The 25,095-nt window shown below is 36.1% G+C and overlaps 1 protein-coding gene across 4 annotated transcripts in view; it reads left to right on the top strand.

Moving 5' to 3' along the window:
- The first annotated feature begins 327 nt into the window (after positions 1–327).
- Positions 328–25,095, top strand: part of LOC149927385 (protein FAM13A) — a 47,751-nt gene continuing 22,983 nt past the window's right edge. For 2 of the 4 annotated variants that reach the window (XM_090159439.1, XM_090159437.1), the window contains exons 1-3: positions 16,027–16,375; positions 21,864–21,960; positions 23,040–23,235. In XM_090159439.1, the coding sequence (XP_090015565.1) occupies positions 16,275–16,375; positions 21,864–21,960; positions 23,040–23,235 (394 nt within the window). In that variant the 5' untranslated portion in view covers positions 16,027–16,274. Of the gene's footprint in view, positions 942–10,945; positions 11,913–16,025; positions 16,376–21,863; positions 21,961–23,039; positions 23,236–25,095 lie in introns of those variants that run through there. The other 2 variants (XM_090159440.1, XM_090159438.1) reach the window with 2 other exon arrangements.

Raw genomic sequence — 25,095 nt, 5'->3', positions numbered from 1 at the left:
CCGGTCTTGCGCTCTACAGCGGTTGTTACGTCAGCCGTTAAACGCAGCCAGTCCGTCCGTCTGTCTGTCGCCCCCCTTTCAACCCCTACCTTCATCCCCTTCTCCGCCTCTCGTAGTTTCTCCGCTAGGTTGGAATGGCGTCCGTCATCTGATAGTTTTATCCCGGCGTGTCGCGCTGTTGCCGGCCCTTTCTCGGTACTGCCAAACGAGGCTTACGCGGTTGACGGAAGGCGCGTTTTCGAGGCCGCCATCTTGTTTAAAGGCGGTACCTCGTCGTTTATAGCAACCGGGGATGTGTTTCGAGAATCGATAGGAGCGCGTTACAATCTTACGCGGCTTTCCCGAGTTGGCGCCTTTCGTACTCTCGTGTCTCTCCGTTAAATTTCTTTCGCGCCGCGAAATTAGGGCTAAAGTTAGATCGACGGATCGAAATCGCTATAGTACGCGCTGCTAATCTATACGCGGGAAAAAAATATTACCTTCGCTGGCTATGGACTGCCTGGACAATTGAGTTATTCCGGAGCGGACAGTTGACGCGAAAAGTCATTTCTTCTTGTCAGAAGATAGTTTGTTAAAAATCAACATTTGTATTTACAAAACCGAGGTTGGCGAGACGGCATGAGGTAGTCGGAAAATCTAGGAAGCTAATTTTCGTGGAGACATGACTGCTTTTTCACCCCACGTTCATCGTAAATAGGAGGAGTTAGAAGTTGTTAACGGCAAATTTGGGCTAAAGGTTCGACCAATTTTTAAACGAGTTGGTTCAACCTTCAGCCGCCATTTTCCGGATAAAAGTCCGCAATTTTCGGGCGAAACAATCGTATTAGGTGAATAACACTAGGACAATTTGTTAGTTCATCAGACGTGGTATTGACCCAACTTCGACACTCGCATTTATCATCTTAATCCTCCAGATTCTATTCCGTCAACAATAGCAGCTGGTGAGTAATCAAATATAAATGGTTTTGATTTAAGCATATGTCCATTTCGTTTCGCGTATTGTTTTTATTATAATTTTCGTATACACCTACCTTCCAGGTAAAGGTGTAATTAATCCCGATTCCGTTTACACCATATTTTGCCTTGTCATTCGGATAATATATAGTTTACTAATACAATATTTATCGTCTTTCATATTACCCTAAACGAAACTAACATTGTTCTTTTCTAATCAATCGACAATCGATCCGGAGTGGAAAAAAGTAGGCCATCCGCGGTTGAAACACTTTTACAGGGGTTTTGGCCTACTATCTTGATAAAAGATAAAACTCCGCTTAATTAAATATTCGATATATATAAATATTGATAACGAAGTTGGGAATGAAATGATAGCGACGATAATAATATCAGAAATTTCTCGTGCTCAAAATTTTTGTTATTTAAGACGCTAAAGGATTTCTTAAAGGCGGATCCGCTCCAGGTAATTTAATAACAGAATAATCATAAAAAATTAAACGTTTTTTTTTTTCAAAGAAGTCAACTTCCTTCAGGGCGTTTTAAAGACAAAAATATTTAAGCTCAGATCGAAGTTTTTGTTTGTGTAGAAATTCGTAAACTTCATGGTTAAAACTAAGTTGTTTGATTTAAATAAAGTTATTTAAAAAAATCATTGATTGAAATCGTCTATTATACTGGAATTTATTTGTGAAAATGTTCACAATTAAGTTCTCCAGCTATGCCAATTCCTAGAAAAGTTCCGTTCAAGTAGTAATTAAATTTAATTAAGATTAATTTAATTTTAGTTTACATAACCATCGCAGGCAAATTATTATTAAAATTTTCAAGCAAAAGAGACATACAATTGGTAGTAATCAATATAATCAATTTTAATAAATACGATTTAAATCAACTGAAATAAAAAATCCAATTTAAATGAAATAAAAAATCCCATTTAAATAAAATAGAAAATACCATTTAAATAAATATAAAATCCCATTTAAATAAAATATAAAATCCCATTTAAATAAAAATATAAAATAACATTTAAATAAATATAAAATCCCATTTAAATTAAATAGAAAATCCCATTTAAATAAAATATAAAATCACATTTAAATAAAATATAAAATCCCATTTAAATTAAATAGAAAATCCCATTTAAATAAAATATAAAATCTCATTTAAATCAAATAGAAAATCTCATTTAAATCAAATAGAAAATCTCATTTAAATTAAATAGAAAATCCCATTTAATTAAAATATAAAATCCCATTTAAATTAAATAGAAAATCCCATTTAAATAATTAGAAAATCCCATTTAATTAAAATATAAAATCACATTTAAATAAAATAGAAAATCCCATTTAAATTAAATAGAAAATCCCATTTAATTAAAATATAAAATCACATTTAAATAAAATAGAAAATCCCATTTAAATTAAATAGAAAATCCCATTTAAATAAAATATAAAATCACATTTAAATTAAATAGAAAATCCCATTTAATTAAAATATAAAATCACATTTAAATAAAATAGAAAATCACATTTAAATAAAATAGAAAATCACATTTAAATTGAATATAAAATCACATTTAAATAAAAAATATAAAATCCCATTTAAATAAATAGAAAATCCCATTTAAATAAAACATTAAATCCCATTTAAATCATTTAAAATAAAAAAATCCGATTTAAAACAATTACAAAAAATTATTAAAATCAAATAATTAATATTTTTCAATTTAAAAATAAATAAATCCATAAACCATGGTTTGCGTCAATAAAATTGTATAAAATCGTTGTAAAAAAATTAAATATATACATTGAATGAAATTTCGCGTTTCCTGCCAAGTGAAGAAACGGGAGGTTAGCTATGGTTCGACATTGTAGGTGTCACTTCCTTTTTGGAAAAAAATGACAGTCATTGTCAAAGGATGTAGCGGGCTATTTTTAGTGTAGAGGGGCCAATGGGCCATTCAAGCAACCCTCCTTCCATTGAGGGAGTGGAAGGATTTGAGATAACTGAGGCACGCGGCCAATGGATTGCCACAAGTGGAATGATGCAATTAGAGTGTAAAAACGAATTTGACTCAGACGACGCATTAATTGTCTTAAGGGAGGTTTCCAAAGGCCCTTGAAAATTTAATAAAGCTGGGATTGTTCCTTTCATTTGGGATTTCCAACAAAACACTGAAACGGTCAGCTTTTTTGCTATATCAAGCCCATTTGTAAAACTTAATTTAATTTAATACCCATTACGGGAATCATTTAACTTTACCAAACATGTAACATCATGGGTTTAATAAACCTGTAAAATAGTGAGTTTATCAAAACTTTAAAATGGTGAGTTTAACAAACCTATAATATGGTGGATTTAACAAATTTTTAAAATGGTGGATTTAAAAAACCTGTAAAAAGATAAGTTCAACAAACCTGTAAAATGCTAAGTTCAACTAAGCTCTAAAAGGGTAGGTTTACTAAACCTGTAAAATGGTAATTTCAACTAAGCTATCAAATGGTGGGTTTACTAAACCTGTAAAATGGTGAGTTCAACTAAGCTCTAAAAGGGTGGGTTTACTAAACCTGTTAAATGCTAAGTTCAACTAAGCTCTAAAAGGGTAGGTTTACTAAACCTGTAAAATGGTAAGTTCAACTAAGCTATAAAATGGTGGGTTTACTAAACCTGTAAAATGATAAGTTCAACTATGCTCTAAAAGGGCGGGTGTACTAAACCTGTAAAATGCTAAGTTCAACTAAGCTCTAAAAGGGTGGGTTTACTAAACCTGTTAAATGCTAAGTTCAACTAAGCTCTAAAAGGGTAGGTTTACTAAACCTGTAAAATGGTAAGTTCAACTAAGCTATAAAATGGTGGGTTTACTAAACCTGTAAAATGGTAAGTTCAACTATGCTCTAAAAGGGCGGGTTTACTAAACCTGTAAAATGGTGAGTTCAACTAAGCTCTAAAAGGGTGGGTTTACTAAACCTGTAAAATGCTTAGTTCAACTAAGCTCTAAAATGGTGGGTTTACTAAACCTGTTAAATGCTAAGTTCAACTAAGCTCTAAAAGGGTGGGTTTACTAAACCTGTAAAATGGTAAGTTCAACTAAGCTCTAAAATGGATGGTTTAACAAACCTATAAAATGGTAAATTTTATCAAAGTTAAATGTTAGGCTTACCAAACCTGTAAAATGTGGGCTTTACAAAAGCTATAAAATGGTATTCTTAACAAACATGTAAAATGAAATTAAAACCAAACCTCTAAAATGGTGGGTTTAAATGATAAAGAATTGTTAACACAGAAATCCACACAAAAAAGTTAATAACTATACTTGTTATTTTAATTTTCATCACATATGGGTCTAATTTCTGGCTTAAAAAAAAACCAAGTTTTCCTTGCAATTGAAATCATGCGGACTTTCAACATTTTATTTTATTTACCTTGTAAAGACAATTATTCGAAATTGAATCTCTACATTGGCGGTCGTTCACCGTTCTATTTTATTGCCAATATTAAAATAGAGCGCGCAGGAATATTACATTTTGGCGGCCAATATATATTGGCCTCGCGATATCAAGCTTTGTGTCGGTCGCCATGGATAAGCGTAGGCGTACCCGAGAAAAGGAAACAGAGCCAACGGAGAAAATCAATAAACAACTCTGGTAAGAGGGGGAAGGGTTGCAATTTCCTTCTGACGTTTTCCCCGTTCATTTGTTCCCTTCTATATAAGTTATTAGGCGTCTAAGGTATTCGCGAACACGCCCATACTTGGCAGAGCAGAGAAAAACAAATTAACATCTCTCTAAATTGAAAATACGCAAATTGCTTTTTGCCAACTTGGCGCTGGACAAGGAGACGAGAGTAGACGAGCTGATATTAAAAGGGTTTTACCCAGTGTTAGAGTCATTCGGATTTGATCCCTGAAAGATTATTTTTAGGTCATATACTTGCCGTTAGAGTGAGGTATAGTTTCACACAGGGCCGTGCAGAAACATTTCGGGCCCCGGGCCAAATTATTTCAATGCGGGTCCAACTAACTGAAATTTTCTAGGGGGTGCTGGTTTAGTGCAATGCGATGGGTTTTTATGAAAAAAAACTGATTTATATTACTTTTAAACTATTTTTTCGCTTCTGTTCATTATTTTAAGTGTACATATGTTATCTATTAACTATTAGCAGTATCGCTTTAAAATATATAGTTTTAGTTTCAGTTTATGTACAAATGTTTTGGCTAAGAAGACGTTTTGGTTTTAGTTTCGCCGTGTTAGATAAATTGGGAATAAATTTTAGTAAATCGTAAGAAAGTTAAAAATTGGGAATAATTTTGAGTAAATCGTCAGAAAGTTAAAAATTGTTAATAATTTTGAGTAAATCGTCAGAAAGTTAAAAATTGGGAATAATTTTGAGTAAATCGTAAGAAAGTTAAAAATTGGGAATAATTTTGAGTAAATCGTCAGAAAGTTAAAAAAAAAAAACCAAATAAAAACACCAAACCTGAATAAATTCTTGGTATTATCTACGTATGCATATATTGTCGAGCGTTGAGGGTAAGGAATAATTCACCAACTATTGTTCTATGACAATCAATGCCACTTCCATTGGTTGTCGAACGAAACAGTAATTAAGCAATGGTAATTTTTACATTACACGTAACAGTAAAGAAAACGGTAAATTCATTATCATTAATTCGCTATAATGACGTAAATACACAAATACTTACAATCGTTAGTGTATTTGAATAAAGTTTAATAACGATTTACTTCATTGAATTGGGAATAATACTGCTAGAATTACAATTACCATTTCGGTTGCCATGGTTACGCGGGACCTGTTCTGAGAAGACTGTACGATATTCATCTTTATAATTGGGCGGTAGCGCCATCTATATTTTGTAAAGTTATATGATACGCGCAAAAATTCAATTGCAATATAGTTGCCACCACTAGAGACAGATGCCGCCACGGTTGAACGATATAGTTTAAAAAGTCTCCATATTGAACGAAATTGGTCCCGCGCTAGCCAGATTTATTTGTACCTCTATTTATTCCCAACTCAATGAGCTACTTAATGACAATCCCAGTGAAAATGTGGTATAGGGAGCCATTTACGACCGAAAAACAAATTATTGCATGGTAATGTCCTCGTAAATTTCATAAAAATTTGAACCGTGGTAACTTTGTGTTTAAAGAAGATTTCGTACCATTGGCGGGTACAACAATAACCGATAGATTGCGAGAGTAATGTAAGTGCAATTATTCCCAGATATTTTAACAAGAATGTTGACCTTTTAAACCATCCACAGTGGTATACATGTATAATACAAATTATAACTTAAAAATCTGATTTATTGTTTAAATAAGAGAGTGCCCCCCGGGTGGGGGAAATTCGACCACGTTGCCCACATCTCACAGAGTTCGTACAGAACCTGGATATCCTGGATAAGTCAGGGATCTGTAAAATGGAGGAGAAATGTCAGGGATTTAAATAATTTCGTAAAAAGTCAGGGATTTTAGTTAGTCAACCAAACCACACATTAAAGGGAATATAACCTCAGGTATTTGGTGTGGAACACCAACGTTTGCAGCTCTGGCCGCTCTTGCCTTTGGCTTTAGAAATATTTGGCGCCACTGTACAGGGAAATTTGAAAAATTGAAGGGGTCTTCCATAAAGATTGATTTGCAGGTTATATTCCCTTTAACAAAGAATTTTTGACCTTAAATAATTAAAAAAAAGTCCAAAATATAACTAAAATGGTCAGGAACATTGGCAAAAATCGGTCAGGGATAACCTGGAAAAGTCAGGGATTTTAGATCAGAAATTTTCGTACGAACCCTGTCTCACCTAAACTTACAAGGAGACTACCCGAGGTGTAACTCACCGATTTTCTTAAATTCATGGATTAAGTAGACCTTCACGTAACTTAAAAAACCCCAAAGGGAAAAAATGCGATTAGCTTTAGTTTTACCATGGCAACCGAAAACGTTTTTGACAACTAAAATATTCTATGTAAATTAACATTGGAAAATTGAAGATTCCTATATTATTTAATTTTTTTTAAACAAAGGTGGTTAATTGTGGGTAAATATCTTATTTAATATTTACCCAAAATTAACCAAATTGGTTTAAAAAAAATTTGAATAATTTCATAACGGGGGACCCTTAGAATCTTCGATTTTCCTATGTTAATTTACATAGATAAATATAATATTTTAGTTGTCAAAAACGTTTTCGGTTGCCATGGTAAAACTAAAGCCCATCGCATTTTTTCCCTTTGGGGTTTTTTAAGTTACGTGAAGGTCTACTTAATCCCTGAATTTAAACAAAATCGGTGAGTTACACCTCGGGTAGTCTCCTTGTTAGTCTTTCCACAAACCACCTACCCCAAGAGGGTCATGTATCGCTAGAAATAATTTAAAAAAATTATGTCTCGAGTATGATGCGGCTTTTTTAAGAGCGCTCCATCTCACGGCAAGTAGAGGCAGATTTGAAGGTACAAAGACGTGCCCGCGCGACAAAAAAAATTGTTTTGTAGAAGCTGGCTCGCGCAAGACTTTTTTAAATTTTATTTCGTAAAATAAAGAATTTTCTGTTTGCTGTAAAAAAAGCCGCTTCACTTTTAAGCCCACATTTTTTCGAGGTTGATGCGAGTCCTTCTTGGGGTAGGTGGTCCGCGGTCATTCTCTCCAACTATAAATAAATACATTTTTAGTATAAGCAAGGGGGAAACATTTACACTTTTACTTAACATAGACCCCTTTCATTACCAATAATCCTTTGCACCCACAATGACGTATAGCTTATCATTTCTATTAAAACATTTAATAGGAAATATTTGGACACCAGCGATATAGAATCAAACATAAACAAATATGAAATCTTAGAGAGTCTAGATAGAGCGAAACTATTAATCTTGTTCCCTCTGTTGTTGCTACTCGCTTCCCGTCGCTGATTAGAGAGGGCAATTACAAGCGTGGAAGGCGGCTGGCGTGCCCCCGACCACGACTATTTCAATTCCCAGAGAATCCGGCATCACGCCACCCGAAGAAAATCTTGAACCGCGTTCAACCTCGATATTTGTCAGCCGTACTTGGGAGTAGATGCGTATTTATAGTCGCAACAATGGGCTTCCAACGATAATTCCATTATTATTGAATTATTATTAGTGACTCCTTGAACCGCTATCTTATCGACTGGCGGGAAAATAAACTTTTGCGTCTTATCGGGGAAACACTCCTTTATACCAGTAAATATCTCACAAAAACGCCTGACTTTAACGATATCGCTATAAATGCACCATGTTATATATAGGAGTTGATGCACTTATTAAGGGATATTTAGATCAGATCAATTTGCCTGTTTAATTCAATGATAAATTTAAGACTCGTTACTTACTTGGTAAATAAGATTGCCATAAATAAGGCCAGACATTATAGGCGCCGGATAGCGCATATGTAAGGGTAAAATATCGCTTACCAACTGGTACGCGTGGCTTATGAGTGTTCAAATGTTTTCATTTTGTTAATACTGTTCTTATACTTACCCTATTTGAGGCTATTTCCCATTTGTAAAACTTACCCTATTGAAACTTGGTAATCTCATCCTATTCTTCGTAAACGCACCATGGTAAATCCTCCATTTTACAGCTTGATATACTATATATTCTGGAGCTAAAATATTGGTCAAAAATTACACTTAATTTTTACTGTTGTAACTTGGTAAGCCCATCTTATCCTACCTAAACCCATTATTTTACACCTTGGTAAATCCACCATTTTACACCTCGGTAAATCCACAATAATACACCTTTGTAAATCTACCATTTTACACCTTGGTAAATCCACAATAATACACCTTTGTAAATCTACCATTTTACACCTTGGTAAATCCACCATAATACACCTTTGTAAATCTACCATTTTACACCTTGATAAATCCACCATTTTACACCTTGGTAAATCCACCATAATACACCTTTGTAAATTACCATTTTACACCTTGGTAAATCCACCATAATACACCTTTGTAAATTACCATTTTACACCTTGGTAAATCCACCATAATACACCTTAGTAAATCCACCATAATACACCTTTGTAAATTACCATTTTACACCTTGGTAAATCCACCATAATCCACCTTCGTAAATCTACCATTTTACACCTTGGTAAATCCACCATAATACACCTTTGTAAATTACCATTTTACACCTTGGTAAATCCACCATAATGTTTTCGTTTGAACTTGACACTTGCATATCCGTGTAAGTTATTTCCTTTAAGACACCCAATATTTACGAATAATAATATTGACATTATAGCGGCGCTGATTTAAATTAGAATTGCCAAAAACACGTTATAATGACGCTATATATATGCCAAGCAAAGTTCAATTCGTTTTGCGTATTCTTTACCTGTCATTAAATATTAGTCAAAACTAAAAATGTAATAACTAATTTCTTTATCAAGGTCAAACTCTCCCAAAAAAGGCTTAGACAATGTTAATGGCACCTTCAAAATGAATCATAAATTTGTAGAATTATACCACAATGAAAAGCGCACATTTTTTACGGATATCCATTTTCCTTAATAAATAAACCCATTAAAGTTTTGTTTCTAATTACTTCGACGTACCAAAAATATCGGTTGAGGAATATAAATAAGAAAACTGCTGGAGAGACGGGTTGGCCAAGGGAGTGTACGCCGGAGTTACTCAGAGTGACCTTGGGTTTTCAATTCTCTTTATATGAATTTTGTCACGCCAAATATATGGTCGGGTGGTTTTAGGCTCCAAAATGTGCTTTTGACAACACTCGGCTTTATGATTTTCGCGAATAGCCGCGAAGATTACAGCTTGACAAGATTACAGCTCGCCGTGAAGTCCTACAAGGTGGTGCGCTTTGACTGCATGGCTTCTATTGAAAAAGGTCTATTTATTTGGGTGTATTTGTAGGGCTTGAAAATAGAAATCGTTACCTCTTCGATTATTTGTTACAACTAGTACTTACGTCGTTAGTCTTAAGTACCATTTTCGTCTGCTTTAAAATCTCCTTTGTGAAAAGTTAGTCACGAAAAAGCTGTAGAAAGCTAACTTTCGCTACGAAATGTAGGATTTAGAATCTCGAAAATCCCATATTCTTAGTGTCGGAATTTATTAACCCGGCCAGCGGTAATTTTTGTCACAAGTCGACTGTAAACAAAAATCAGCTAAGCTAAGCTAATATGCTTAGCTTAGCTGATTCTTGTTTAAAGGAAATCTAAATTCTAAATCGAAAAATAGTCTTCAAGCCCGCGCTACGGATAACTTTTTACGTGAATAGTGTCAACCCTATAGGAGCAACAAACACAGCACCCCACACAAGGAGAACGCAACCCGTCAAAAGTCATCTATTTTCTTGCGTACATTTTTCATTGGTTAGACGTTTTAGCGCCTGCTGGCGTCGGAAGGGGAAAATTCGGAAATTGTCTTCCCCAACGCCCGTAAAACGTTCAGCGTAAAGATTCTTCCAATGAAATTTGTACACAACACTGCCTTAGCGTGTTTAAAGGCTAGCCTGGTTCTCCTTGTGTTTGTTGCTCCTAGGTGTCAGCTAGGAGCAACAAACACAAGGAGAACGCAGCTAGCCTTTAAACACGCTAAGGCAGTGTTGTGTACAAATTTCATTGGACGAGCGTCACGAGCCTTTACGCTGAACGTTTTACGGGCGTGGGGGAAGACAATTTCCGAATTTTCCCCTTCCGACGGCAGCCGGCGCTAAAGCGTCTAACCAATGAAAATTGTACGCAAGAAAACCCACGACTTTTGACGGGTTGCGTTCTCCTTGTGTGGGGTGTTGTGTTTGTTCTCCTAGGAGTCAGTTACCTCAAGCTTCCGTTAAACCCGATGACACGAATGTAAAATTAGAATGTCAAATGATTCTCTTGAAACTCAAAGCACTTCCATAAGCGTACAAACGAAACGTGTGGTGCAAATGATGGTAACCAAGATATTTTTTCTTTTCTCTACGTAGGACATAGAGGAGCGTCGGAAGCGAGCCAGAGGAAGGAGAGAGTGAGAAGGGGAGAGGCAAGCTGGTGGTAAAGAATCCAAGCTGGGCTTCGTCTCGTAAGCGTCCAAAGGCTGGCTATTAAGCTAGGCTAAAAGCGCACAGCCAAGCTTCTTCGACACTGCGAATGCTATCATTACGTCTCGTCTCTTGCCGATTTCTGAAGCAACCGTAGACACGGACCCGACGAGGCACGCGAATAGACACGCGCGACGCTCCAAACCTTTCAATTGGTCCGGGAACTGTGGTACCACGAGCCAGGACTGCCTCCCGAATCGAGCTCCTTCATTGTAGACAAATACCGCGAGGACTCTTTCGAGAGAGCCATCTTCTTTTCTTCTTCTCGTCACTTGGACGCGAAGATTCGTCAAGTCGAACGAAGGCCATCATGTTTGTAGAGCGAGATCTCAATCTGGAAGCCGTCGCTGACCTCAATCCTTGAGCGCCGCCGAAAAACGTTCCAAACAAACATCAAACGCATTCGGTAGACATTTTGCGGCGTCAAATTAAGAAACATACGCTAAAAGAACTCCCGAGGAGCCACGCTGGAAACGAAATAGAGAGCTTTAGGCGTCGTTTACCTTTAGAATACCTAGAGTCGTCGTTTCAATATGGTGTATTAAAACGTATATTCTCCGAAACTTCGTGCAATATTTCATCAATTTTCGTCTCATTCAAAATAAATCCATTTAAAGTCGTGAACCAAAATATCAAATCTTTTCATAAACGTTGTCGGGTCGAACGATAACTATATTATCGTATATTCACTCTAAATATTTCACTTTAAAAACTTGATAAACTGATGAAAAATCAGTGGAGCCATCTGGCTTCGGATCACGCGTTGTACTCGCGTCTTAAAACCTAAAAGTATTCGAACTGCGTTATCATCGTCATTATAAACTCTTCTTGCGTCGTTTTTCGTATAAACATGGTAAGCTATATTTTGGTACTTGCAACAGGCATAATTTTAAGAGTCGTTAGGATATATTATTCTTGTACATTAATGGCATTTACCCCTGTTTGGTGTACCTCTTACTTAACACACTGATTCAAGGGGTTTCCCATTTACATGAAAACTTGTTGAGGTTTACAGTAATAGTTAGTGTAGGGAGCTGTTTGCTCGCGTGGCATGAAGGGCTTACCACCACCCTCCTACGCACTGTAACCCGGCCACCTGAATTAAAAAAATAAAAAAGTCGTCAGATGACTTGGGCCTAGGCTGGTACCATATTATTATTACTACTTTTATAAAACTAAACTAAGCATCGTCTGGAAAGGATATAACGATGTAAAATATTCAAACTACACTGTGTAGGAATATATACTTATTTATAAACCATATTTTATCAATGTAATAGTTTTAGATTTGTTTTTTTTTTCTCCCTTCCTGGATAAGTCAGGAATTTCCAATTTGATGAAAAAGGTCGGGGATAAGTCAGGGATTTAAATAATATAGTAAAAAGTCAGGGATTTTCTTAGCAGACAATTAAACTTTGCATCGCAGAGAAAATGAAGTATCTTATCTTATAAAATATAATTCAGTGTGTGATATTTCAAAAATATTGTTTCACTTCGTACCTATGAAAACCTGAAATGATGAAAATTAGCAGGAATATTAATAAAAAGGTTAGGAATGTTGCCAAAAATTAATCAGGGATAACCTGGATAAGTCAGGGATTTGAAATCCGAAAATTTCGTACGAACCCTGTTTCAGAAAAACACGCGTTCTTTCGAGCGTATAACATTAGCAATATATGGAGAGAACTACTGATCTCGTACCTCTGGTGTTACCCAATGCCGGCTATTACGTAACAATAATGGATAGTCGAGGAGTTTGTTGACTTGGACAGCTTTTCAATAAACTTGACAAAGAATTGACTTTTATTATACAGATATAAAACTGCTCGGTTGGTTACGCTTGACGGTTTTCTCAAATTTGTATGGAAAGTGAAAACGGTCGTTTTTCGGGTTCACTTTTCCGGGTCAATCGCTATTGCGGTACACCTTTTTCAAGGTTCTCCAAGAACGGTGGCTTACGTGAGCTACTCAACGTAATCCGAAATGGCGTTCCGCGAATTGCGAAAAAAATTGTGCCGAAATCATTACAAATGGGGCCTCTTTTTTGATGTGGAACTCCTGATAATCGCGCGCTTGTTTATACACAACGCAGTTCCCCGAACTCTGTTCTGTTTATATCAAACTCGTGATTTCATTTTTCCTTTTCCGGATTAGTTTCTATATTACGATGATGCCGTGGTAATTTTGCGGTATGTTCTTTGCTAATTTCTTATACATTAAGATTTTTTGGAATTCCAGTTAATAGTTCCCAACATATTTACCTTAAAATTTATAAGATAATTATAATATATATATTATACAGGGCTGGCAAGAGCCAGCCAGACTGGATTAAACCACCCTGGGTTAATCCGGATTTAACCACCAAATAAAATCCATGGTTAAAACCACTTTTTTTTATAAAAAAATTGAGATATTAATTAGAAACATTGACAAAACTTAACCTTCACTTTTTGTCGCAAGTAATGAGAGCTAACTTATAAGCAATTAGGGTATCTTAAAATAATTTTGCGCGTGAAAATACGCTGCCATGTTAGGGTATAAAAGCGGGTAAATAAGTCTGCTATATCTCACAATGTAAAGGTACTGTCACGCGCAAAAACGTAATTTTTAAATCGGGAAATTTGAACAATGAGGGCTTGATATAAGCAATTTGATCATTTTTTTATTAATGGTTTTAACCGGTTTAAACCACCAGTTACAGCCCGATTTAACCATACTGGATTTTTCAATTTTAAAAAAGCCGGTTTTTTGCCAACCCTGCATTTATAGGAATTATAGGATATAACCCATAAAATGTATATACGATAATTATATGACTTAAATTACTGATTTATAGGACCAATAGCCCCGCAAATATTGATAAGAATTGTAGGATACGAAATTTTAAATTATAGTTTAATTACAGGACTTAAATTAACGATTTATAGGAGTTTGAACCATCTCAAAATTATAGGAATTATAGGATCGCTGGGATTCGTGGAAAATCATAAAATCCACAAATTATTATTATTGTTTACGAGAGTAATATCCATCTACCTGCTAATATTATTAGCTTGGATGTTATAGATAATTTTCAAAGTGCATTTCGGAAGAAATACAAGTGCGGGGTAAATACATATATCAATTATCTAACAGGGTTAGTACACGACCTGGAATACCTGGAAAAGTCAGGGAATTTGAAAATGTTTCCAAAAGGTCAGGGAAAATTCAGGGAATTTGCAAATGATTCCCAATGGTCAGGGAATAGTCAGGAAAATTTCAAATGGTCCGAAATAGTAAGGGGAATTTAAAATGACCCCAAAAATAAATCCGGAAAATAAATTTTTGAAAAATGTCTTAAAAATACATAATTTTACCTCAAAACATGTTATTCTACAAAAATGGTCAGGGAAATTTGGCAATTTAGTCAGGGAAAACCTGGAAATGTCAGGGAATTTTATTCTGGAAATTTTGTACGAACCCTGTCTAAGCCTATTATATTAAAAAAATATGAGTTATAACTAACAAGGAGACTACCCGAGGTGTAACTCATCGATTTTGTTTAAATTCGGGGATTAAGTAGACCTTCGTGTAACTTAAAAAACCCCAAGGGGAAAAATTTTCATGCGATGGGCTTTAGTTTTACCATGGCAACCGAAAACGTTTTTGACAACTAAAATATTATATGTAAATTAACATGGCAAAATCGAATTTTTTATTTAAACAACGATGGTTAAATTTGGGTAAATATCTAATTTTGGGTAAATATCTAATTTTAATTTTAAATATTTTAAAATTAACAGTGTTGCGAAGTAGTGCGCTGTGTATACATCCGCATTTGTGAGGGAAATTTACGCCCATTGAAATCTGTCCTAGATGCATGGGTACTTTTCTCTTAAGGAATAATAGTATTTGTTATTATTAACATAGGGTAAATTATTTTTTGAAAGCTTGTAGTGGCAATGACGTCAATAACGATGCCTTAGGGCCCCCGAATAATAATAGTGCTCAAACGATTCCACGGGAAAACGTTCTCGTTACACGATGAGGCCCTGGAAAACCTGGAATTCCTCGAGGGGCTAACCACTCTTAGAAAATCTGTACACTGGATTACGCTTAGATTACCAATGCCAAAGGCAGGGACTTCAAAGATTACGCGTAATCCCATTAGTACAGTCAAAGGTACGGCTCTGTACACCGATTACGCGGAGTGATCAGCCCCTCGGAATTCCTGGAAAAGTCAGGGAATTTGAATATGGGTATACAAATCAGGGAAAAGGCAGGGAATTTTAAAAATTAATCAAAAAGTCAGGGAAATGTCAAGGAATTTAAATTTGGTTGCAAATAGTAAACTTTTACTAAAATATAGGCTAAAACTACAAAATAAAAACTAGTGGAGATGGTCAGGGAAAACCTGGAAAAGTCAGGGAATTTGATGGTGAAAAAACTGTGGCTTGATCCATGGCTGCCATCTGGAACCAATTGCTTGAGAAACCTAGACACACCAATCCCGGCTAGCTCCTTAAAAACGTATTTAATCCAGAACTTATCAACCCACGGATAGTGAATAACTTCGTAATAAATTCTGTGGCTCAAAAATATTTCTTCGAACTTTAAAAATTGACAAAATAGATTGGAGCGTGCCATAAATATTATTATTGGAACTGAACCAAATGTCTTTAAAGTTTACGTCCTTACTTCGGGAAAAAAAATGTTTACAGGGTTTTAACCGTAACCCGGACAACTGGCGAGTACATCGGTTCCAGTAAATATTTTCATCCCAGTACGGTTGTTCTTAAGCCTTTAGGAGTTATCCCCGTTAAGACTTTATAACGCGTTTCCTTGAATAGTATGGCGCGAGGGATCTATCAACCCTGGATGAAGTTCAAACGCTATCAGGGGCGTTTACAGCGGGCCCTCCAATAACGGCACTATCATCTTTTGCCAAAAGATTCTAAAGAGAAGAAAACTGCCGATAGTTGCTAGCGCTCGGTTATTCGCGTCACAGATCTCGACGCGATTCCATCTCGCGCGCCACGAGAGCCCAGCCCGGAATCTCGATTGGATTTATGAATTAGGGAGATCGGATAGCGTGGTGCCGGAGGCTCGCTTCTTTTACTTCCCGGAATTTCGCGTCTGGATCCGCGTCCCTATCGGAACTGCCGTTCTGGAAACTTCCTTCATTTGATAGTTTAGTCGTGGGTAAGCTACGGCTATACAACTGGCTGATTTCAATATGGTGTTTCCGGACGATATAGTGAAATTTTGGCCTCGCGATATCGTGTGGTCGGATGTTGACTACTTGGACCTTGGCCGGTCACGAGAGACCCCTCATTCGTAAGTATTATTTCATTCAGTCAGAGGCAGTTGGAAATGTGTCTAATCCCGCCCTTGTCTTACCACGGTTCGAGGTGGTAGCAGCCCCGACAAGAGAGCGGGAAGCCGGTACAAATTACCTGGGTGCCCGCGGAGTGGTTAGCACTTTCGCCTCGCAGTGAGAGGAGCCGGGTTCGGTCTCAGCTTGTGGCACTGGGTGAAAACAGCTCCTTCCGCGTTGAGTTTGCAAGTTCTCTCCCCACTTGTTGAGGGTTGCCACGGTACTTGGAAAACCGGGAATTCCTGGAAAAGTCAGGGAATTTTAATATGGGTATAAAAATCAGGGGAAAGTCAGGGAATTTTAAAAATTAGTCGAAAAATCAGGGACAAGTCAGGGAATTTTAAAAGTTAGTATAAAAAATTAGGGAATTTTAAAAATTAGTATAAAAAATTAGGGAATTTTAAAAATTAGTATAAAAAATTAGGGAATTTTAAAAATTAGTCTAAAAATCAGGGAAATTTAAAAATTAGTCTAAAAATCAGGGAAAGTCAGGCAATTTTAAAAATTAGTAGGGAAAGTCAGGGAATTTTAAAAATTAGTCTAAAAATCAGAGGAAAGTCAGGGAATTTGATTTTGGTGACAAATAGGAAACTTTTACTAAAATATTGGTAAAAAAATACAAAATCGTGACACAAAATGCGTCAGTGAAAAGCTCCGGAGATGGTCAGGGAAAACCGGGAAGAGTCAGGGAATTTAATTGTGAAAAAACTGTGGCAACCCTGTAGTTAGTGTATGGAGCTGTTGGCTCCCGTGGCGTGAAGGGCTTGCCACCACCCTCCTACGCATTGTAACCCGGCCACCTGAATTAAAGGCTTTAAAAAAGTCGCTTGATGACTTAGGCCTTGCAGATTATTATTTTTTTTAGGTATACTTTTCGCGGGTTTCTACTCGAAAAGGTATCGCTAAATCCAGTTGTAACGACTCTCTTAGGGCCCGGAATTATTATTTTACCGGGGCCCGGGTGGTTGTCACTTAAGTATTCAAGTTTATTTGTTTATAGATCGAGCACCAAAGTTGCAGTTTTCAATTGTAAATACCACCTTTGTTTAACCCCAAATGACAGTACTAACATTTATCAATTCATGGTACCACGTGTGTTCACTGTGTTGACAACTTTACCCTTGAAACCGACTTTTGATATTTAGAAATACCCATTGACCTAACGTCGTTTGCACTTGGAGATAGTATTAGGTTAAAATAGCCGGACAGTTGAGGCATGACACAGGGGGTCTTTCAGTCTTTCGTCAAACTAACTCCCCAGTAAGCCGTCGGCTGATCCGTAGCCGACTCGGTGATATTTTTAACACATCCTCCTGGAGAAGAGTGAGATAGATCTATTCCAAGCACACTCTTGGCTTTTAAATTTAATTTTTTTTACGCAGACAACACCCCGAGGGAACCATTCCCTCTAAGAGCTCGCTAAAAGTTATAAAATTGTCGAGGCCGTGATTCAACGTTACCCCAGCGTAGAAATAGCAATGTTCTAACCAATACAATAAAAACGTTCCACGCACGTGTCTCGATATTTTTCAATATCATGTCCCTACAAATATACGTTACGCAACAAACGAGATAATTCAAGGTTATCTCATCCCAATACGCGAGTGCAGGCGTTTCTTATCCCGCATTCCGTACTTGTCATTTGAACCTTGTCAAACGCCATCGCACTTTTTAAATTATAGCTGTTTATTCGCATTTGGCACCGTGAAATTTGCTCGTAATCTTCTTTCAAAGAATATTTTTTTCTCGAATTTATTTTAAGACCTACTTCGTGTAGATCTAGATTTTAGGCGAGTTAGGAATTCGGCTTTCGAGAGGAAACTTTCTGAAATACTTTTAAGGCTTTAGTCGAAAGCGAAAAAAAGAACGTAGATTATTTTAGTGTTTAGAGAGTCAGACGCGGCATCGCGCCAATGATTTTCTTAGAACGTTTAATTCGTCCAGAAGATAAACTCTGTTGTTTTCATCGCTCTTTTATTTCTTCTGAGACGGAATAAATTTAATGGGCCGTGATTGTAAACTTGGCAAAGGACAATGGATAGATCAAGCCTCGTACAATTTAAACTTATACTGTGTTTAATTTCTAGATATCTTATGTTTACGGTTAACTTTCTTTCAAATAACTTTAATTCGGTCACGATGAGTATTAATTAATTAATCTTATTAAAATCGTTCGTGCGAGTTAAATTTACAACCTTAGGCGGTCTCCGTACGCGTTTCAATCTCTCTAATATAAATTAAAACTAAAAAAGATTAGATACGAAAAAACGAAAAAAAAAAGGGAATTCTTTGAAGTCGTTAATTATTCCGACTAAGATAATATCGTAATTTCTCGCTCTTTAAATCGGAATGCGGGTAGCCGGCGTGCGGATCATTTATATTGTCACGCGTAAACCAAAAGAACCGGAAATAGATTTTTAACTATACGAATTTGAAACGTACCAAGAAACGTTAGAAGCCATAACTTTCCACACTCCTGAGAATTTTAAAAGCTTAATTATCAACTGACGTTAGAGACGTTTTATCGGCAACGTTGGAAGAAATGTATTCTGCATTTCTGAGAACATTGTTTTAAAACACAATATTGTCTTCGTGTACCTTGGTTTACCAAAACATACCCCTCTTTCTATAGGGGGTTTCAAAATGTTATGCAAAAATTTGAAGGAGTTTGAAGTTATAAAAATGGTGTTTGCAAACAGATATTTTTTAAAAGAATCTAAACCTCAAAGCGTAGGTTTAAATTATTTTTGGTTTTCAACAATCTTAGGAATGGTATTTTAAAAACCGTGTTTGGATATCTACAGGGTGTTTCAATGGATTATGCAAAAATTTGTAGGGGTTGAGTTAAGAAGTAAGTTTTTTTTTCATTTTCCTACGATGAATTAAAAGAGCGCCATTGATCATCAAAGTGAGGCCTACTAGCCCCTATAAGTAAGCTGCAATAAGCGCAAAACCAAGCAGCAGGGAAACGCGAACATTAATGTTTGGGTTCGTGTGATTGGTAAAAAAGGACTTGAGGTAACCAGCATAAACAAGTAAACTTAAACAGTATTTAAAGTTTGGCGCTTGTTGCAGCCTACTTCCAGCGGCTAGTAGGCCACACTTTGAAGCTCTCTGGCGCTCTTTTAACTCATCGTAGAAAAATGGGGAAAAAACAGGGATACTTCTCAACTCACCCCCTACAACTCCTTAAAATTTTCCATAACCTGTTGAAACCCCCTGTATAATAGTACTTATTTAGCCTTAATTAAATATACAAGGCTTAGTCGTGTTTCAATTTAAATCATTAAGTAACCTTCTAACACGCGTACTAATTAAAAAAGATTAACTGACCTTAATCTCAATATATTGACCTTGAAAATGGTAATATTTTTATTTAAACACTAAGTATTACATAAATATTCAAGCTCAAATACGTACGCGAAAAGAGAATAGTTAACAATGATCACGTGACTCTACACGTTGTCGTTCAGACGTTTAAATCGACTTGTTTAACCTCTATTATGATCAGTATCGAATTGTTTGAAAAGTGCCCGTACTTCCGCTTGATAGAGAGACAGGAAATTATAAAATGTTTATCGATTTGATCAAGATGACGGCTACGTTTCAAAGGCAAGGTGTGAGGCAGAGGGGAAATGGGGTGACACTGGAGTGGATGACGTCACGTGAAAGCGACTTATATATCATTTATACCCAAATGTGGAGTTGTTTACGCCTCGAATATTTTTTGAGTCGGCAGAGTAAATCCAGCCCTGAATGGAGCATATTTTTTACAGACCAATCCTTTGAAGTTTTAATCGACCAGCTCCAGTTCGGCTTGAACGACTAAAGGCGTTACAAAAATTTGAAACGACAAAATGTTCTTATTGAAAATGGGTGTGTTGACACGCGCGATTCCGTGACATTTCGTAGTCAGCTTTGATGTCGTTTCCCTCATTAATAAGGCGACCGTATTTTGCTTTACGTGAGTAGCCGCTATGCCGTTATTACTTTCATTTACGTATTTTAATTAACAAAATTGAAAGGCAACTTGTACCTCAGAGTCGCTATGGGCAAAAATTAAGCCCAAAGTTACTCTGTTGCGTTTTTAATCGGCCAATAGTTGATTTTATAAAATGTCTTTACGTTTGCCCAACTTGTTGAAATGTTTGCCCTGGAATAGTTCAGCCAATGCCTAAGAATGAGTTCATAAGCTCTTTAGTGGGAGATAAAACGGATCCACAGCTGAAGCGGGGAGGCAACATTTCAACAAGATGGCCAAGGTTATTTTATAAAAAGAACTATTCTTGTCATTTATGTAAGAAACAAAATATAATATATGAGAAGAAATAGTGTAAATGTTTTTTAGCATATATGAGCGATATTTAATTTTTCTCATGAGCCATACTAAATTATATAAACCAAAAGAATGTTTTTATTTTTATGACCTTAAATAGCGTACAGGTTTCTAGTGTTCAAATAAAAAAAATATTCCAATTACTCTAAATAAAGTTAATATTTCTTTTAGCCTAAATAGGTTAAATGTTTTATTAACCTAAATAATATAAATTTTCCTATTAACCTAAATAATGTAAATGTTTCTATTGGCCTAAATAGTATACATTTTCATATTAGCCTAAACAGGGTAAATTATTCTAATAACCTAAGTAGTATACGGTCTCCTATTAGCCTAAATGGGTGTAATGTGTTTCTATTAGTCAAATAGTGTATGTGTTTCTATTAGCCAAAATAGTGTATGTGTTTCTATAAGCCAAAATAGTGTATGTGTTTCTATTAGCCAAAATAGTGTATGCGTTTCTATTAGCCAAAATAGTGTATGTGTTTCTATTAGCCAAAATAGTGTATGTGTTTCTATTAGCCGAAATAGTGTATGTGTTTCTATTAGCCAAAATAGTGTAAATGTTTCTTATATTCTAAATAGTGTTCATTTTTCTATTAGCCTAAAGAGTAGCACTTTGTTTCGTAGGTTTATTTTAGTTAAATTTTAGAGTGTCAAAAGAGATATTATTACGCAACGTACTATAAATTTATAGTTAAAGACTGAAGTGTTAAGTTTATCACCCAATGTATAAAGTACTAATCTGCGTTAATTGCTTATAATATAATCAGCAGATATGTTTTAATGGTTGTAGATTATGTGCATTGCCCAACCATCAATAATTTTACTTCTAACGATGCGTGTATTTCGTCATACGATAATAATTCAATGCTTTTAAAAACACGATATTTTTGAATGAAATTGCGCGTAAAATATTAATCGTTCGAAGTCCGAATACGATATTATTTAAATGAAAAAATAGATAAAAAAAATTGCGTGAATGAGGAGAAAAATAACGAATTGTTTTGCTCAATGTCCAGGCTCAAAGTTACAGGATGTTATTAGAATTAAATTATCCATAAATACAAGCTAAAAATTATATTAATTCTTTCTATTATTTTGTTGGTTAGGTTCTATTCGAGTCATTCACCAAACATAGTTCCAATGAAAATGCGAAGAATCCCCATCTGTTCTGAAGTCGAAGTTATCGAGATGAGTTCCAACCAGGTAACCGAATAGTTCACCTTCTTTCATTCGTAACCCCGCGATTCGCGACTAATCGCAATTAGTCATCTTTGGTTCGGTACATTAAGCAGACCCTAGCTGACAATAATCGTCAAAGATATCGCAACGTCACTTCTCGCGATTTAGTAAACAACTATTTAGCAAATTTGTCGAGTCGGCAATGACGATAAAGGTCGGAAAATGAGTGGGTTAAATTTCCGAGCGTTATAGAGTGCCACTAAAGACGTCACCAACGCTCTTAATTGTAAGCACTCTTTAACTAAACAATGCCGATCGTTTGTTCACGCGGAACACTCGCTTACAATATGGCGTACTCCAGATAATGAAATTTAATTAAAAGGAGCCCTTTATTCACACAGCGAAACGCTCTGTAGCCAAGGTTACTGGATAAACAAATTGCTTTTTATGGAAGTCTCAACGGAAGAATCCATCAGAAATATCGATGCAATATTAGATTAAGCCAGGATGAAATTACAAAGATAAATGTTAGAATCAACAACCATAATCAGATATTGCAAATCTATATATAGTTAAAAGGATTTTTTCATTGCCAACTTCCGCTATTGAGTAATTTCACCGTGACGTCATCCGTGATAAATAAAATAGTGCCAAAAATGGCTACCATGGCCAATGCTACACGGAGTGCTACTACTCTGTATGGAAAGTTATAAAACGTCGCAAAAGTGTGAATTACTAAGAAATTAGTAATTTGAGACGGTTAAAAAAACCGATTTGATTGCAAAAAAATGAGTCATAGTATACGTGTTAAAACCCACTCATTACGAAAACTAAAAAAGCGAGGGTTAATTGAAAAAGACACACTCTAAAACTGCGGGTATTAAGGGCGGGCAATTTAACTTGGAAGTGTACAATTATAACACGAGCTTAGGCGATTGCGACACAAGCTCGATTTCTCTCGGAACAATAGGCCTATATAACACTGTCAAAAGGCAGCCGAATATTTGGCACGCAATTTGAGGCAAAGAAGGTACACCTATATGCTAAAGAAGGAATAGAGACTGAAGATTTTGTTGGTTTTAATTTCCGTCGGGTTGACGCAGAACTTGGAAGTTTGTCAGGAAAGTCGCATCGAGCGCATGAAGAAACTGCTCAGTTCTCCCTTGACCAAGAAAAAGTCATCGATTCAGGGCAAAATGTTCGGCTCGTCCTTGGACGCCCTGGCTCACCGGGATCCGCACCCGCAGCACGAGGTGCCTTTCATAATCACCCGCATCTGCCAGTACATTGAGAAACACGGTACGTACAGTCGCTTGTTCGCCAAATATTTTCTCTCCCGCCTGCTTCTTTCTCAGGCACGTATTTAAATTCCGGTATATAGTCATGACCCAGAAAATCACTTTTTTTTCTCGCTCACCAAATGTTTATCCGAGCGGTTTTTCTGGAACGTTGTTTTTTGAAACTTTTTTCTGCGTTTTAAATGAGTTGATCGTGAGCGCGAACAAGGCCTACGCGAAGTTTACACCGAAATCTGAAAAATAATTGTGATAAAATATGGTATAATAGGAAATAAATTTTTGGAAATAGTTCCCAAATAGTGACCAATGTAAAACAAAATGAGTTGATTGTTGGCTCTAGCTATCCAAAATAATTACGGAAAAAAGTTCTTTCCGTGTTAAAAATAGGGTAAAGTAGTTAACACATTTTTGAAAACAGTTGCCTAAACAAAATAAAAATCTTCATTTGAATTTAATTTTAACGAAAACTTACCTATATTATCGAATCCTAGAAACTAACAAGGAGACTACCCGAGGTTCAAACTTGGGGCATTGGTATACCATCACGTAACTTGAAAAATCCTAAAGGGATTTTATTCAATGGGCAACGGGTTTTCCATGGCAACGAAAAAGGTTTTTGACAACTTAAAATGGAAATTTTCCCATTGAAAATAACATGGGATTTTGACCGATTCCAAGGGTCCCCCCCCCCCCCCTGTAAAACATTTTACAAAATTGAAGAAAAAAAATTAAAATACCAAAATTATTAAAGAATTGATAAAAATTGACGAAAGAAAATCAAAATTGATCACATTTTGATAAATTTTTAATTTTTTTCATAGGGAAATCGGTCAAAATCCCATGTTATTTTCAATGGGAAATTTATATTTTATGTTGTCAAAAATATTTTTCGTTGCCATGGCAAACCCGTTGCCCATTGAATAAAATCCCTTTAGGATTTTTCAAGTTACATGAAGCCTATGAAGGTCTACCAAACCCCCGAGTTTGAACAAAATCGGTGCGTTACACCTCGGGTAGTCTCCTTGTAAGTGTACGGACCATTTTGTAAACTGCCCTTGAAATACAAAATATTTTAAGCCGATGGTGCTTTTCGTGGATTTATTAAAAACAGGGTATCTTAGGGACCAGATCCCCCTTTTCGAATGGTTTAGGGACCTTTGAGAAATTGATAGGCACTCTAGGCACCTGGTGTGACCCGTGAAAATGCCAAGAAATTGTATCGGTTTGTACGACAGACAGGCCCGGACTGGCCAGGTCGGCTGGTCGGCGATCCGGCTCAAGGGGCCCCCAAATTGCTTAGAATAAATTTTTCCTAAAAGTCCTTAAGACGCGTTTACCGTTTCAAATGACAGTGCGCGTAGAATCTAGTACACTTTAAATGTTATTTGTTGTGCTATACATAAGCATTTAGATTTTTATTCCATACCCCCCACACCACCCGGTAAGGGGGCCCCTCTTCAGTCTCTAGCCGAGGGCCCCCAAAGGAGCCAGTCCGGGCCTGTGACACAAGTAAAAATAAATGTAATGAACATTGCTTCGAACCACATCTTCGTTATTATAGCAAGGAAGGTTCTAGAGCCTATACAAAATTCGTTTCAAAGTTTTCAGATATATATATATGACGTATCCAAACTTACCCTGACCATTCGATAAGTTTTATATTTATTTTTACATATGAAAAAATATGTTATTATTAAAAATAAGAAATTACCTAACTTTAATCCAAAAATTATCCTGTTTAAAACCTCACTGACCTTCCGCCACGCTATTTACGATAACTTGGTGGTGGTATAAACGCTTGGTTGGTTGCCACACGTCAGATAAATCAGGGAATTTAAAAATGGGCCAAAAAAGGCAGGGA

This window comes from Leiobunum rupestre, chromosome 9 (assembly GCF_980474605.1).
Source record: "Leiobunum rupestre chromosome 9, qqLeiRupe1.1.hap1, whole genome shotgun sequence".
In the NCBI taxonomy this organism is placed as follows: Eukaryota; Metazoa; Arthropoda; class Arachnida; order Opiliones; family Sclerosomatidae; genus Leiobunum; species Leiobunum rupestre.
This window is presented reverse-complemented; position numbering and strand designations above follow the sequence as displayed.